Genomic DNA, 16,418 nt, shown 5'->3' with positions numbered 1-16,418 from the left:
TAAAGTAGTTGGTGGCGACGATCATCATTTCTTTCTTGGTGGGCGCTGGTGGCAAGGGACCCAGTAGGTCGATGGCCCATTGCATAAACGGCCATGGACTGTTTTGCGGATGATAGACTTCGGCAGGCAGGTTAGGGATCGGCTTCTATCGCTGACAGCGATCACATTTCTTGACATATTCAGCGGAGTCGTGACGCATGGTAGGCCAAAAGTAGCCTATGTTTAGAGCTTTCTGGGCGAGCGACCTGCTCCCAGAGTGGTTGCCACACTCGCCATTGTGAATTTTACAGAGAACCTCAAGTGTTTGAGGGTACTTTATGCAGGTAAGATGAGGGCCAAAGTATGATCTGCGGATGAGCTTGTTGCCGTGCATGTAGTATCTCACAGCCTTCTGCTGGACCTTTCTAGCTTCGGACTTGTCCGTTGGCAGGTTTCCATTCGTCAAATAGTCGATGATGGGGTCCTCGTCAATCTGCATGGTATCGATTAGCTCTATTTCTTCAATGCTTGGTCGGTCAAGATGTTCGACCGGGATGGAGCGTCTGAACTGGGTATCCAGCGCTGATCCTAGGCTTGCCAGTGCGTCTGCATGAGTATTCTCTGCCCGGGGCACTTGTTGGATGGTGAAGATGGGAAATGCCTTTAACAGCTCTTGGACTTTGTCAAGGTACAAGATCATCCTTGGGTGCTTCACCATGTATTCACCTGAGGCTTGATTCCTGATCAATTGTGAGTTTGAGTAGATGGCTAGCTTTTTGATTGCGAGCTCCTTTGCCAAGCGTAGGCCGGCGAGCAATGCCTCATATTCTGCCTCATTGTTTGAGGCCGGGAAGCTAAGCGTAATAGCTTGCTCCAACAGGGTTCTATCCGGGTTGGTGATGACGAACCCTGCTCCAGCTCCTTTTTGGTTCGACGCTCCGTCTACGCTCAACTGCCACATGTCTCTGGGTTGGCTAGGTTCTGCGAAGGTCCCGTCTGCTTTTGAACTTTCCTTCTTTTGGTTAACCAACTTCTCTTTTTCGGCTGATGGGGTGAATTCTGCGACGAAGTCTGCTAAAGCCTGGGCTTTTATTGCAGTTTTTGGCCGATAGAGGAGGTCATATTGGCTTAGCTCTATAGCCCACTTCATGAGTCACTGAGAAGCATCAGGGCTGTGGAGGATTGATCTCAAAGGAAAGTCGGTCATGACGATAACTCGATGAGCTTGGTAGTAAGGTCGCAACTTTCTCGCAGAAACTACAATAGCCAAAATAAGTTTCTCCAATTTTGGGTAGCGAGTCTCTGCATCGATGAGAGCTTTTGACGTGTAGAATACCGGATGTTGGGCCCCCAGCTCTTCTCGGATGAGAGTTGAACTGATAGCTGAGTTGGACACTGCCAGGTATACGAACAAGTCCTCACTAGGGACTGGCTTTGAGAGCAGAGGAGGTGAGGTGAGGTAAGTCTTCAGATTTTGGAAAGCCACTTCGCACTCCTCATCCCATTTGTCTTTTTGTCCTTTCTTCAAAGCTTTGAAGAATGGTCTGCACTTGTCAGTTGATCTTGAGAGGAATCGGTTAAGGGCCGCTGCTCTGCCCGTCAGACTTTGTATTTCTTTCACCGTGGAGGGCGATTTCATCTCAAGAATGGCTTTGATTTGACGTGGGTGTGCCTCGATACCTCGTTGCGTGACTAGGTATCTCAAGAATCGGCCAGAGGATACACCAAACGTGCATTTACTTGGATTCAACTTCATGCGATACTGGCGGAGCAAGCTGAATGACTCAGCAAGGTTTCCAATGTGATTTGCACGTTTTGGGGCTTTGACCAGCATGTCATCCACGTAGACCTCCACAGTTTTGCCGATCTGCTCCTTGAAGATTTTATTTACAAGCCTTTGATAGGTTGCTCCGGCGTTCTTCAGCCCAAAGGGCATGACCTTGTAGCAGTAGGTCCCTCTCTCGATGATGAAAGAAGTTTTCGCCTTGTCATCCTCGTGCATCAGGATTTGGTTATAACCAGAGTAGGCGTCCATGAAGCTGAGCAGCTGATTGCCAGAAGTGGAATCCACGAGTTGGTCGATTCTCGGTAATGGGAAGTTGTCTTTAGGGCATGCCTTGTTGAGGTCTGTGTAATCGACACAAACTCTCCATTTGCCCTTTTCTTGTTTTGCCACCAGAACAACGTTAGCAAGCCATTCTGAGTAGGAGACCTCTTCGATGAAGCCGGCAGCTAGGAGTTTGTCAATCTCGGCTTCAATGATAGTGACTCGCTCAGGTGCGAAGTTGCGTCTCTTCTACGCCACTGGCTTGCATGCGGGGTTGACGTGGAGCTGGTGACAGATGATGTTCGGGTCGATGCCAGGCATGTCTGATGGCGACCATGCGAACATGTCTTTGTTGCTCTGGAGGAATGTGGTAAGCTCCACCTTCTCTTCTGGGCTTAAGGGCGAGCCGATCCGCGGTTTCCTGTCTGGCTGGTCAGGATCGAAGGGTATTAACTCGACGTCCTCCTCGGGCTTCCATCCTTCTTCAGGAAAGACCTCTGGGCGGATTTCCTCGGCTTGGTCCTGACGCTTTGATTGCCATAAGATAGCAAGATTCGGTTGCTCAACCTCTTCCAGATCTGCCTGGCTCACAGGGAGGAACTGCGTTTGTTTGCCTTTCTTCAGCCCTTGGGCGGAGCATTTCCTCGCCATTGCTTGATCGCTGTTGATTTGGCTGACACCACCCCCAGGGATTGGGTATCGAATTTTCTGATGTGTGGCGGAGGTGATGGCGTTGATCTTGCCAATCCATGGTCTGCCTAAGATGCCGTTGTAGGGTGAGACCTCATTAATGACCATGAATGTTTGCAAGCTGATTACAGGTGGGGAGTAGACATCGAGGTCTATCGTGCCCACGGTAACTGTTGTTGCACCATTAAAGCCAGTCAGCGATCTGGCTAATTTGTTGATCTTTATCTCCAAGCCCATCTGTTGGATGACCGCCAGTTGTAGGATATTGGCTGCGCTGCCCTTGTCTGCATGGATTCGGTCGACCATGGCCTAAGCGATTTGAATGTTGATGACAAGGGCGTTGTTATGTGGCCTGTCGAGGCCGATCAGATCTTTCTTTTGGAAGCCGATCACAGGATCGTCCTCTGCTGGTGGAGGGTCGGTCGAGACTTGGGAGATCATAGTGGCCTGTTTGATCTTCCTCTTCTTTTCCTTACTGGTCAGCCCAGACTCCTCGGAGTCAGCTAAGATTGTGTTAATCCTTATGACCTTCTGAGGCGGCTCCTTGGCGGTGTCTCAATCTTTCACGAGTTCCTCAAGATGCCCTTTCCAAGCGAAGCAGTTGTTCGTAGTGTGTCTGTGCGTCCATGGAAGGCACAGTATTTGCTAGTATCCCCTTGTCCGGATCTCCCTTCAAGGGTGGTGGTCTTCTTACCAAAGGTTTGTTCTTCACTTGGGCTAAGATTTGATGTATGGGGATGGTGAACTTGGTGCAGTTCTCTCCTGTCGTAGCCTCCCCTTGTGGGTGCGACCTGCGCCTGTCCTTGTTCCTGTTGTTAAATCCGTCGCCTTTTTGGCCTGCCCGCTTAGTTGGCTGATCTTCCTGCTTTGTAGACTTCTTTGCGGCGATTCGATCGTCATCCCAGATCGCGTAGCGTTCCGCAGTCATGTAGACCTCTGCCAGAGTCTGGCTGGAAGTGATAGTCAGCTCGCGGTACAAGTCGTGCTCAGCTAGAAGACCTTTCTTAAAAGCAGAGGACGCGATTCGATCTTCACATCGTACAATGTTCACCTTTTTTGCCTTGAATCTCTTGATGTAATCTCCAAGGGATTCGTCAGACTTCTTGCACAAGTTGTACAAGTGGTCAGGGTTCTTCTTGATTGTCCGGTAAGAGGTGTATTCTTTGGTGAAGACGTAAGCTAACTCCTTGAAGCTGCTGATCGACCTGGATGGTAGGGTGTGGAACCAGTCTTGGGCTGCTCCTCGCAACGTTATCGTAAATACCTTGCACATCAGCGCGCCGTCAGTCTAGTGGAAGGTCATAACACTTTTGAAGTGTTTTAAGTGGCTCTCGGGATCGGAATCCCCTTTGAAGTGTATGAACGAGGGTGTCGAGAATCGCTTCGGGTGAGCGGCCTGCTCGATATCGAGGGTGAAAGGCGTAGAGTTCACCTGGTCCATCTCCTTACGTAGTGAATCCTTGAAGTTTCCTCCGGTCTTCAAGTCTCGAAGTCGGTCATTCACGAGCTTCTCAACGTCTTCTGCGCACATTGCTTGTCGGTTACGTTGGCGACCTCCACGAGATTGACTGACTTCCTCATTGTCATCCAAGGGTCAACCTTCTCACCTACGCTGCCTAGTTTGAGTGTTGGTGGACCGCGCCTACGAAAGATTCTCTGTAGCTTGTCGACGAGAATTGGTTCTTCGAGAGTGAGTAATGGAGCGTCTTTCCTCATGGTCCTCATTGTGAGGGTTATCTAACTGGCCTCCCTGGGGGCCTAGCCTTTCTTCTCGATCCTTGTTGCGATGTTTGTCTGGCTGACCTCCTTGGGGGCCTAGCCTTTGATGTACATTTTCCTGTGGGCCCAAGCGGGCGCGGACGTCGAGTCGTCTACTGGCGCGTTCGTCCATCCTTCTCTCCTCGCCCGGTTGTCCAAGGCCAAGGTTTTGAGCAAAGCCTATTTGGTTGATGAGCTGCCTTATTAGATTGCTTTGGTCATCCATTCTCTAATCTAGCTGGTCAACTCTTAGATAAAGGTCTGCTTGACTTCGTGGATCGGGAGGAGAGAAGTGTGTGGAGCCCAACTGCACACGGGCTAGGTTTTCATTGGAGGTGTATGCAGCAGCGTGCGTCGCGCGTGGAGGCATTAGAGGGAATGCTTGGAGTTGCTCCAAGACCTGCCCTAGGTCGGCGGTGGTAACGAGTCCACCTTGATGGGAAGTTCCACCATGTTCGGCGGCGGTGGCCAGTGCGGTGGTGAGAGGTGGCAGTGCCACCATGTCGATCGCGGGATCGTGGGTAGAGTGGTTTTGGGCCTTCGCGGATCTAGCCATCGCGGCGGCTTTGCCTTTAGTGTTCATGCTTCCAACCATGGTTGTTTGGAAGGCTTCGGTGGATGAAAAAATAGGAGGAACGGATTCCTTGAGCACGCGTTGAGTATAACTCGTGCTCTCAATGAAAGTACCAATTTGCGGGAGCAAATTTCCCCCAAGAATATTCGGTTCGAAAGATTCTCCTTTCTTCTTCACCGCCTCTTTCTCCCTGCAAAATAGAACAAATAAAAGCACCACACTCGGGGGGTGTTGGCCAAAGGCCCTCCGATGCCTAAGTCAGTTCAATCGATCCGTAGAGAAACGATAGCTAAAATAGAGTACGAGATGTGTTTATAATATAAATCGAGCGGCCGGAGCCTTATGTAAAACAGAGAGAAAAGAGGTGGCTAGGGTTTGAGAGGAATTTTATGTAGAGATTTTAGTAGTAATTCTGACGTACCTCAACCCTTGTGTGTGGCTATGCTTTTATAGTAGTCTCGAAGGCTAGGGTTTCAGAGGAATAATTCCGTAGATGGAAGGGAATTATTCCTTCCCTTTTTGGAATTGATTTGATTAATTAGGGATTTGATTAATTATGGTAAATCAAATCCCTAATTGTAGTAGGTATCAAATCAAATCCTGATTCAATTAGGCAACTCCTCATTTAATTGGGGATCGTGGTAATTAACCAAATCAATTCTCAACCTAATTAGGTAACGTTCAATTTAATTGGGTAATTCCCAATTAAATTGAGTAACTCCCAATTAAGTTGATTAATAACCAATTGGGTCAAATAATCCCCAAATAGTAGGAATTATTTGACCTAGGGTTTGATTTAATTAGGTTCCCACATATACTATAGGGATTTTTACCCTAAAAATAGAAAGACTAAAATACCCTTAAAATGGATGGTGTTAAAATCAGATGACAAATCATGGATTTTGAAAAATTAAGGTGACATTTCTCTTAAATTTTCTTTAAGGTGACAAATTGAAACTGAGGTATAAGTTCAAATGACATTTCGACAATTAATATATAATATACATGTAAACCAAATTTGGGATCCTTAAAAGATTGGGCCCTTGTGTGGTGGCACTACTTGCACCACCCTAGAGCCAGCCATGCATGGAGCATGGGAGCATATAGGGTTGTTGGGCTTGCCACATAAATAGCATGCTTTAATACTACACAGGGATAGACCTACAGCTAGCCCAAGTGAGATTTTAATTTATTTCTTATAGTTAATATATATATATATATATATATATTAAGGTTTAATCCGGTTCAAAATCTAACACGCCACTCGTAAGGTAAATTTAGCCTATCTAATTTTGAAATCCTGAGTCCATCCGTAATATTATATTATTTCATGTTTACTAATCCGCAATTGGATTAAGAGGAATTGAATTGAGGAGAATTAGATTCCGAATTTAGGAGGAATTGAATTGAGGAGAATTAGATTTCGGATTCTTATTGAAGTTATTTACTAAACCATATGAATTGAGGAGAGTTAGATTCCGGATTCCTTTTAAAGTTGTTTACTAAATCATATGGAATTAGGGTAGGAGTCGTGCTAATTACTAAAATATTCTTGTTGTTAGGTTAAAGTGGATGGCAAATTTGGAATTTTTAAAATTATGTGAGGATATAATGGGTAAAAAAGATGAATTCCTAATGAGTTAGTTTTCCTAGAATTAGAATACCACCTCCCACCCAATAATTGAATTCTTCCAAAATCAGAAACTCAGTTCCTAATTTTGTGTGGGCTCCACTTACCTTATAATTCTTTGAGTGAAGTAAACGCAAGAATCCTCTATATGTGGAATTCAATTCTTGATGAGAATTCTAATTCCTAATTAGTAAACACTCCATAAAATATGAGCATCCAATCGAGAATCAATTCACGATGTGGGATACTCTCTAGGAACGAAAACGTTTCGGGATGTACGTTGGAGTATTTTTTGCTTTGACTGCCAGATGGAATGTTGCATTTTGAACCGCCCTATATGCATATGTAATCCATCAATCAGAGGTTTATATGTTAGAAATACAGTATAAATTTCCTAACTGAATGGAAATCAATAAAGAGCCCATTGGGTTGTTACTATCAGCCCAATATAATCTTTATATTGCATTGAGTTTTTTTTCTTCTTATCAAGCGTGTGAAAGGGGAGAATCAAACTTATGACCTATGATGTAAAATAAATGCTCTTAACTACTTGAGTTACAAGTCCCTTATAATTTTTTGGAAATATTTTGTGGGTTTAGATTGGCCTTTCCCTTTTTCAACTTGGAAGTTAGAACTTTCCTTTTTGTTTTTTGTTTTGTAGGCTTTTTTATTCTTCTCTCCCTGCCCTCTATCTCTCTCCCCCCGCATATATTATTGCCTTCTTATTATTTAATATCGTCCTTCCCTTGTCTTCAAATCTCATAACCCGTTGATTGATCAAATAGAAATAAAAATTTCTTCCATCACATCTGTCCCGCTGCACAGTCGTCAGGCTTCTCAGGTAATTAAGGTTGTATTTTCTGTAGATGTGGATTTTCTTCTTCAGTTTTGCTTTTCACGGAGTTGCAGCTCCAAGTTTACCACTGCTTATATTTTTACTAACTAGACACTTAGAGAATGTCTCAATCAAAGATTTAAAAAATCATTATGACATAAACACGTCTGCTTTTTTCCTCCCTTGAAAGTGGAATTTTTGTATGAGAGTTTGAAAGTTCAAGAACTGTTTATAAGCTGGCCTACATTTTAATATTTGACAAACATGGATCTCCTCTTAATGCAAACGACTTTCCTTTTTTTTCATGTTCTTCCCATTACAAACTAAAAGTGAGAGTCGATTTTCCTTTTGGGTTAATAAATTTTTTTCATGCAACAATATTAGGGTAGAAATTGAACAAAGCACCATGGGTATAGGGTTAGAAAATTTATTGTATGGTACTGGAGTATAGCTACGTGATGTAACTTGTACACTTGTTATAATATGGAGTGGACGATAGAGTTTTTTTTTGGCTTAAATGTTGAAATGGTCCCTGTGTTTTACCTTATCAGCCAATTTAGTCCTTGTGTTATTAATTTGGCCAATTTAGTCCCTGTGTTTGTATCTGTTAACAAATTTGATCCATTCCGTCAAAATTATGTTCAAACCTAAAAAAAGAACATTTAAAATTTTGTAATTAATTGTAAAGATTTAAACTCAAATAATAATAATGCTAAAATGATTAAAACTCACACAACCTCAACCTCCAATGGTCTCGATTCCTGTAGGAAAAAAAAAAAAAAAAAAAAAAAAGGATTCTTGGTAGAATTGATGCCTACTCTTTTCTTGATGCAAATTTTCTTCTATCTTCTGTTTAAGATTTTCTTATACTCTACCCTTCATCTCTCTCTCCTCTCCGATCCATTGGTCTGAATGTCGTCGACTTTTGCTACAGCCAAGATGATCAATTGGCGGTAGAGCCGTCAAGCTTACGGTGACTGGCTATGATGATCTTCATGATTTGTCAGAGAGAGAGAGAGAGAGAGAGAGAGTTGTTGTAGTTTAGGTGGGGTTGGAATGGTGGTAAGGGTGGCTATGGTTTTGGGGTTGGAGTGGTGGTGGTGATGGTGGCTGGGTTTGGGAGGTGGTTGAGGTGTGTGCGCGAATTGGGGAAGGTGAAATTTAAAAGAAATATATTCCATTTTCAGTTTGAATTTAAAATTTTATCATCAATTACAGTTTTTTTTTATAATTAATTTTATATTTTTAAAGGAATGGACCACATTGACTAACATATACAAACACAAGGACCAAATTGGCCAAATTGATAACACGGGGACTAAATTGGCCTATGAGATAAAACACAGGGACCATTTTAACATTTAAGCCTTTTTTTTTCCACCTTTAAGAGAATGATATCAATAGTATCCACTTATATTATAACACGTAGCCGTACTACCATACTATATTATAATTACTTGTAGGATTGAATGTAGCACTAGGTCTAGAATTATTTCCCAATTTTGTTTTCTAACTTATGTCTGTATTATACCTTCCTCAGGATGACGTCCACAAACTGCAAGAATTCCATTTATATCCCTGAAGAAATCTTGATCGACATCCTACTAAGATTACCAGTAAAATCCCTTGTTCGGTTTATGTGTGTTTGCAAGTCATGGAGGGATTTGATTGAAAGCTCGAGTTTTATAGGCAGACATCTTAATAGGAATGTTAAAAACCATGGCCTTACTTTTCTAGTTGGTCTCGAGTGCAATGAAGTCAAACCCAAAATTCGCCATTCCATTTTCTCTAATGAAACATTTAAGGCAACATGCTTGGACATGGGAGGTTTTGGGTTATATGGTTCAAGTAATGGTTTAGTTTGTCTGTCATGTAAAAGTCTGGATTTGCATTGTCCTGTAACCATATGTAACCCATCAATCATGAAATTTGTCCGCCTTCCAGTCACCAACGTTTCTTGCCCCCCCAAATACCAGTATCGTTGTGTTCTTACATTCGGGTTCAACTCCAGGCTCAACGACTACAAGGTAGTAAGGTTGGTAACGTTTATTCGGGGGAAGAAATGCAATGAAGTGGAGGTTTACAGTTTAAGTACAAACTCTTGGAAGAGCATTGGTGTAATTCCTCCTTGGATACATGCCTTGGGCTGGCATTCTGGACGTGCAGTTTCTAATGGGATAGCATACTGGATTATGGGACGGGGAGAGGGTGATAGCTTTCATCTCGTGTCGTTTGATACTGGCAGTGAGGTATTTGAACAAGTGTTGCTGCCGGAGGCTATTGTGGAGGGACTTGAAGGCGTTGAGGGAGAAATTCAGGCGTACAAGGAGTCGGTTTGCTTATTGCAATGCGAAAGAAGTGAGCCAGAGCTCCACGTCGGCATATGGGTTCTCCAGGAGAAGTGTTTAAATAAGATGCACACTGTTGTTATTCCTGGAATGTGGCCTATGCCGTTGGGCTTTAAAACGAATGATGAACTCCTCGTGAACTATGTTGGAAAGAAAGGTGAAATTTATCTGGCTATTTACAATCTTCAAACCAAGCAGATCAATGAAACCAGAGTTAGCTTGCCCAAGCATTGTTCTCTTGACTCTGATGCTGTGGATACTTATGTCGAAAGTTTACTCTTACTCAAGGGTTGGAGCACCCAAACTTAGAAGAATTTCATGTGTATCTTATGTCCTTTATGCTGTGGAAAGTAATATGGAAAATGTAATATCACCTGGTTTTTCTTTTTTTTTTTGAGAGTTTCATTTGAGAAATGTTTTAATTTTATTACAGATATACACTCATAATCATATGCTCCATATGTGCTTTGTTTTTCCTTTTTCTTTCTTGTCATTCCATCTTCACCTTTTTGTGTTCAAACAGCATAAGCAGCGTTTTTTGCTCGATCGCGAATACCTAGGCTTCTTCTTACTGATATTTATGCCTTCTTCCAAGTTCCAAGTTTTTACTTCCGCATGCAGTTTTGCATCTTTCTTAGGCAGGAGAAAAGTGGGTTTATGGCGGTTAGCTCTACCGTCATCACTGGCGGTCGCATCCCGGCTTATGACATAATTATGTTCGTTTTGGTATGAGATTTACAGACTGGTTTATACGCCGATCCACCACATTTTAATATTTGACAAACACTCCTCTTCCCTGAAAGTTCATTCCTTTTTTCATGCCCTTCCCCTTATGACAATTAAAATTTGAGTCATTTTATTTCCTTTTTTGTTGTGAAATAAAAAGTTCTTTTTTAGGTGATGGGTCATATGTGTGTGTATGCAAGTTATGGAGAAATCTGATCAAACGCTCTGAGTTTTATTGGCAAACATCTTAATAGGAATCTTAAAACTCATGTTCATACTTTTCTAGTTGCCCTCCACTCCCTTAAGAGGCACAAGAAACATTGGCCACACTCTTCTCTCCAACGAAACATTTGAGATCCAATAAACTATTATTCACCATCGGAGCCTAAAACCTTATGGAATATAAGGTTCAAGCAATGGCTTGCTTTGTCTGTCATATGTTGCATTTGAACAGCCCTATATGCATATACAACCCATCACTTGGGAAATATGTGACCCTTCCAATGACCAACATTTCGTGCCGGCCATTATTCCGACATGGCCTTACTCTTGCATTCGGGTTCCACCCGGAGCTTGATAACTACAAGGTGGCAAGGATGGTGTCATGTGGTAAGGATAAGCTTGTCTCTGAGGTAGAGGTTTGTAGCACAAGATCTTGGAACAAGGTTGATGTCATTCCTCCTTCTATAAAGAGCATGAAGTGGGATTGTGGATATGGAATTTGTAATGGAGTAGCATATTGGACTATGGCAAACCAAAGGGATTATCTTGTGTTGTTTGATGCCAGCAACAAGATATTTCAAGCATTGCCGCCGCCAAAGTGAATTGCCGGTGGAATTGAAGCTGTTGATGAGTACAAGGAATCAATTTGCTTGTTGCAACTTAATAAGGATGGGAAAGAGGAGCATATTAACATATATGGGTTGTCCAAGAGAAGTCTTTTAAAAAGATAGAGAAGGTTGTTGCTCCAGGAACGAGTCTTAGTCTTACCCCATTGGGCTTTAGAATGAGAAACGAACTCCTCCTAGAGCTTCATGAAAAAAACAGTGAAGGTGCCTATTATCTGGCTACTTGCTTTGAAATTTTAGTCTTGCTCATGGATTAGAAACGAAGAACTTGGAATTTAGAATTTAGCTTTTTTTTTTTTGGGAGTATTGCATTTGAGAAATGTTTTAATGTTTAAGTTTATTTTATGGCAAATGCACTCTAAATGATATGCTCCATCTGGGACTTCTTTTTCTTCTTTTTATCACCTTTCACTTCCCTTTGGTCTTCGCATAGCTTAGCTATTGATAGCTAATTATATATGCATTGTATGTGTTGTTGCATACAATTTTGTCAAAGTTTATGTACTTCATGTGTTGTTTGTGCTCACTTATACAAATAGCTTTTGCTAAAATCAAAATTGATGTTGAATTAAGTGTACATCAATATTGACTTGCTCATTGCAGTGAAGTAAAACATATTATACCAATGACTTTTATAGTAATTAGTAATTGAAAGAGAGAAATAAAAAGCCTTTTCTCAAGAAAGAATCAAAAGATTAAGGGCATTTGCCAACCTTTAAAAAAAAAAATTGACATTTTGATTCTACAACTCACCCATTTCCAATGTATTTTCAGTTCTAAGGTCCTTATTCAATCAATGATGACAATGGAAAGCTCCATGGCTTAACTTCCGGTGCCTTACTCTGCGCACCATAATTGATGAACTGAGAAAATCGAGCTAAAATGATTTGTTCAGCAGCCATCTGTTAGTGTTATAGTTCCAACACTAACAGATGAATAAGATCAAGTGAATAAGATACTCTCAAACTTCTCCCAAGTCATCAGGGATGATGATCACCTTCTTTTTATGCTCGTCTGCACTTTCATCTTGACCGTTGTCTGTGTATTTTCGTTTTCTAGGAATTTGTTCCATATTTAAGAACTCAGAGTTCGACAGAGCTCGATATAAAAGTACAATCTTTGTGATCCAATTATTAGCTGCAAGGTTTTGACCTATGCTAGTAATGCAAATATCATCAAATACAGATCTCACACACTCAGGAACCTCCTGCGGTTTTAACAACGCACACTGATGAAGCCTTTCCAAACCAGACACTGCCTCACCTTAAGAGAAAAGCAGAATTATATATTTCAGAAAACACAAAAGACAATTCCTAACTAGTTGCTGCTAATATACACACACAGTTTATACCTTGCAAGCACTCAAAAAATTGCCTCTTTGCATGCTCATTCTCAGGTAGGTAGTACCCATAAGCATAAGTCCATTTCAGCACTCTCCTACACTCAACAATACACGAGAATGGAAGACAGAGGCAAAACAAAATTTGTCAGCATTCCATGGCAAAACAAAATTTGTCAGCATTCCATGGCAAAGCAAATCTAATCTGATCTTATAGCTATACTGTGCACTATAATTCCTTTCATATATTTAAAAGAAAATATATCTTTATATATCTAACAAAAATTATGGTAGTTTACCACCTGCCAGGTATCAGTTATGAACTTGAGCTGAGACTCAGGTCCTCACTGTATGTCTCTAAGCTTTTCCATCTGAGAAAAAAATAGCCAGGATATCAATAAAGTTAATACAGAGTACGTCATACAATTCCATGATAGCTAGGGAAGTAACACCTCTAAATTCAGGCAATCAGTTCACATGAAGGGTTTCCGTACAAACACAACTACACCCCTAAATTATAAAATCTAAAGGTCCAAAGTGAAAACACAGAAAACCTCATGTTTGTGTTGTTAACCTTAAACTAAACCTAATTTGTAGCATTGGATCTATGAATAAAATAAGTAGAACGTTCCATACACCATAACATTCCAGATCTGCAAAAAGTTTTAAATATGGTTCTAGTTCCACAATACAGTAGAAAGATGAGTACTAAGATTATTTATGTTTTGAACACATTTGTTACCATCTACTCCATTGAAGAATGAAGATAGCTAACACATGAACCCATGTCTGTATGTACGTGCGCACGTAGAAATTTTTTTCTGCAAGTGCAGATACTTACATTAACAGTTCACATTTGATGCCAATCCACGAGAACTTTTTGCCTCGACTGCCAAGGAAGACCAAAAAGATTTTAGTGAATAATTAAATGAGAATAGGACATTTGTATACGTCCATCAAGAGCAACATTAAGGCTCAGACAATTAAATCCATAAAACAGAAGAACAATGCACAGACAAATACTACAAATTCAGGAGGCTTCCACACTTTCATGTAGTTGACCCCAAAAAAAAAATACATAGCCAGGGTACTATAACATTAAGAAAAGACATGAATGAATTCAAAGCATAGCAGAACAAACAGAGGAAACTTTGAAAAGAGAATTGTGAATACCAACTGATTTCTTGCCCAACATTCATAATAATGAGTGTATCTCTCCAGAGAATGCTTTGCCATTTCTCTTCTTCTCTCAGTTTCATCATACTACAAACCACAATACAAACTCTTATAAACAGAAAAAGAAAACTATTATTCCAAAAGGCAAAGAAGAAGAACAAATTCTCAGAATGAGCAAAAAGAAACTGTAAAATCCTTACAACTCCCTTTTTATTAGCTGCCTCATAGCGATTACAAGCATAGAAACCACCTGTCCTCTCACCATGATCTGACCATGCACCAAGGCATAGCCTGCAAGATACATATAATTCATTTAGAACCAGATATAACTTAACATTATAAGAGCATAAGCAATAGAAAAGTTTCCTCAAACAATATTTCTATTCTCAATGTGAATGATACAATGCAATCATTAATCAGATATGTTTTCAAAAAACTATCAATTTCCATGAAGGGGAAAAAAAGCAAGCAGAAAGCATACCAGCAAATTTCAAATTTGCAAGGTGGTGTGCACGTCATGGCACCCTTGGTTTTTTCAATAGGTCGCTTACACTTCGGACATGGCTTGGAATTGGCTACTATCCTGAGTGTCATCAACAAAAGTTACCACAGAACAGAATATGATAATGAAATACCATCGCTAATAGATGCTCTAATGTAGCCTACCACAAGAAGAACAAAAGAATTATATCCGGAAAACCATAAAGCATGGCAATGGAAAGAAAGATAAAACATCTAGCAACAGATCATGGCAAGAAACAGATTATCATGGGATTGAAATACTATGGATGTTCAGAAAATGGTGGAAAGAAAAGCAAAAAAGTAGTTGTAAAAAATAGTTTGTTTATACAAAATGATTGGTGTTACATTTTGCGGAGGGGGAGGGGGGTCAAGGGAAATTTTCTACAGCTAAACAACTAAAGACAGAACGTTAAAGAGACTTGCAATTCCAAGCTCACATTCTTCAAATTCAAAACAAGAGATTAAGATGCAAGTTTCTTGTATCTGAGTCCGAAACTAGGTAAAACACAACCCATTTACTTTGGCAATAAAAAGAAACAAAGTGGGAAATTTCGGCAGAAATTAAAGAACGGTATTATTATCTTTTGGTGTAAAAAATGTTGTACATACAAAATGAATACTGATCAGCCAGTTAGTCACTAGACTGTTCACCAACTCCAAAAAATCAGAATTTACAAAACTAACTACATGTGTACATAAGTGGGAAGAATAGGACTATGAATGAGACGAGCACCGTAGACACCAGGTGCTGCAACAGGAAAGCAAGGGCGACGGAGGATCACAGGAGCAACAACCACAGGAGCGGGCTGCCAATATCGCACGATTGTTGGGCTAATTCCATACAAGCAGCCTTGAGACATCCCAGCCACAGACCTAAACGTTGCGTTCATCTTGGAGAACACAACAGCAGTCAACAAACTGTCCGAACCAGCTTGATGAGCTTCACCAGATCGCTCCACATCAAGAAGCTTGGCCACCCTTGCCAATCCAATTTCACCACCAAAGAATCCTTTGCAGTAGCGAGCCATAAACTTGACGTCATAAATGATGCCAAAAACTACACCAAGAGCCTTAGCAAACATCACCACTGAATTGGGCAGAGGCTTTTGGGTCAAGAACTTGAGCAAATAGGCCAGGTCATAAAGGCCATGAAAGCAAACCCATGTCAAATCATGCAACCCTCTGTGGATTCTAAGGACACGCAGAAACCCGAACACAAACTCCGCAACAGAAATCCCAAATTGCCCAAGTCTCGCAAAATCAAGACCGTTCCTTTTAAGTAGAGAAATGGAAGCGACAACATGAGGGTCAGATTTCTCATTGAACCCAGACAAGTGGAATTCCCAAGTTCCCCCAATGTTGCCATGGGCGTCGGACAGAGTGAATCCCAACTGGAGCAATTTGAGGGATTCAACATTGAATTTTACATCTTCGTAACGATGATCTTCAAGTGCGTCTCGAGGAGTGTCTCGGAGAAAGCCTGGAAATTCGGTATCAAAAGAGATGACGGGGAAGCGGTGCAGGCAGTGATCGAATTGAGACAATTCTTGATGGAAGTTGTGGGCCCAAACTCCTCTGATCTTCATGACTAGCAGTGTGAGAACAAATAGCAGAGAGCATAGAGAGCAGAAAGCGAGCACAGAGTAGAGAGCAGAAAGCAGAGAACAAGAGAGAGAGAGAGAGAGAGAGAGAGAGAGAGAGAGAGAGAGAGAGAGAGAGAGAGAGAGAGATGGGTTTGAAATTGAAAATGAAATTGAAGGGAAGAGAATGTATTTATAGGATTTCATTCCTGAAGCTATTAGGATTTCATTCCTAAAGCCATTAGGAAACCCGACTCCGCTTTAACGCGGTTTAACTTACCGTTGCAAATGCTAACCCTAAGCTGGTTTCAAAAGAAGCGTTAATTTACTAAAATACCCCTAATATGAATTTTGCCTAGAAAATAA

General features: G+C 41.3%; 2 protein-coding genes and 1 pseudogene across 2 annotated transcripts; 1 reads left to right on the top strand and 2 right to left on the bottom strand.

Moving 5' to 3' along the window:
* On the bottom strand, window positions 3,291-4,247 carry LOC109946565. Its single transcript, XM_020554827.1, has 2 exons — window positions 4,149-4,247; window positions 3,291-4,004 (listed from the first exon to the last, which is right to left on the bottom strand). Exons 1-2 carry the CDS (start codon window positions 4,245-4,247, stop codon window positions 3,291-3,293), a joined length of 813 nt encoding a protein of 270 aa, XP_020410416.1.
* LOC109946562 lies at window positions 9,436-11,941 on the top strand (annotated as a pseudogene).
* LOC18790163 (putative CCR4-associated factor 1 homolog 8) lies at window positions 15,034-16,115 on the bottom strand. The gene has a single exon (XM_007226471.2). It carries the CDS (start codon window positions 16,056-16,058, stop codon window positions 15,156-15,158), a length of 903 nt encoding a protein of 300 aa, XP_007226533.2. The 5' UTR covers window positions 16,059-16,115; the 3' UTR covers window positions 15,034-15,155.

The sequence above is a fragment of the Prunus persica genome, chromosome G1, assembly GCF_000346465.2.
Source record: "Prunus persica cultivar Lovell chromosome G1, Prunus_persica_NCBIv2, whole genome shotgun sequence".
Classification (NCBI taxonomy): Eukaryota; Viridiplantae; Streptophyta; class Magnoliopsida; order Rosales; family Rosaceae; genus Prunus; species Prunus persica.
Note: the sequence above shows the minus strand (reverse complement) of the source record. Positions and strands in the feature narration are given on the sequence as shown.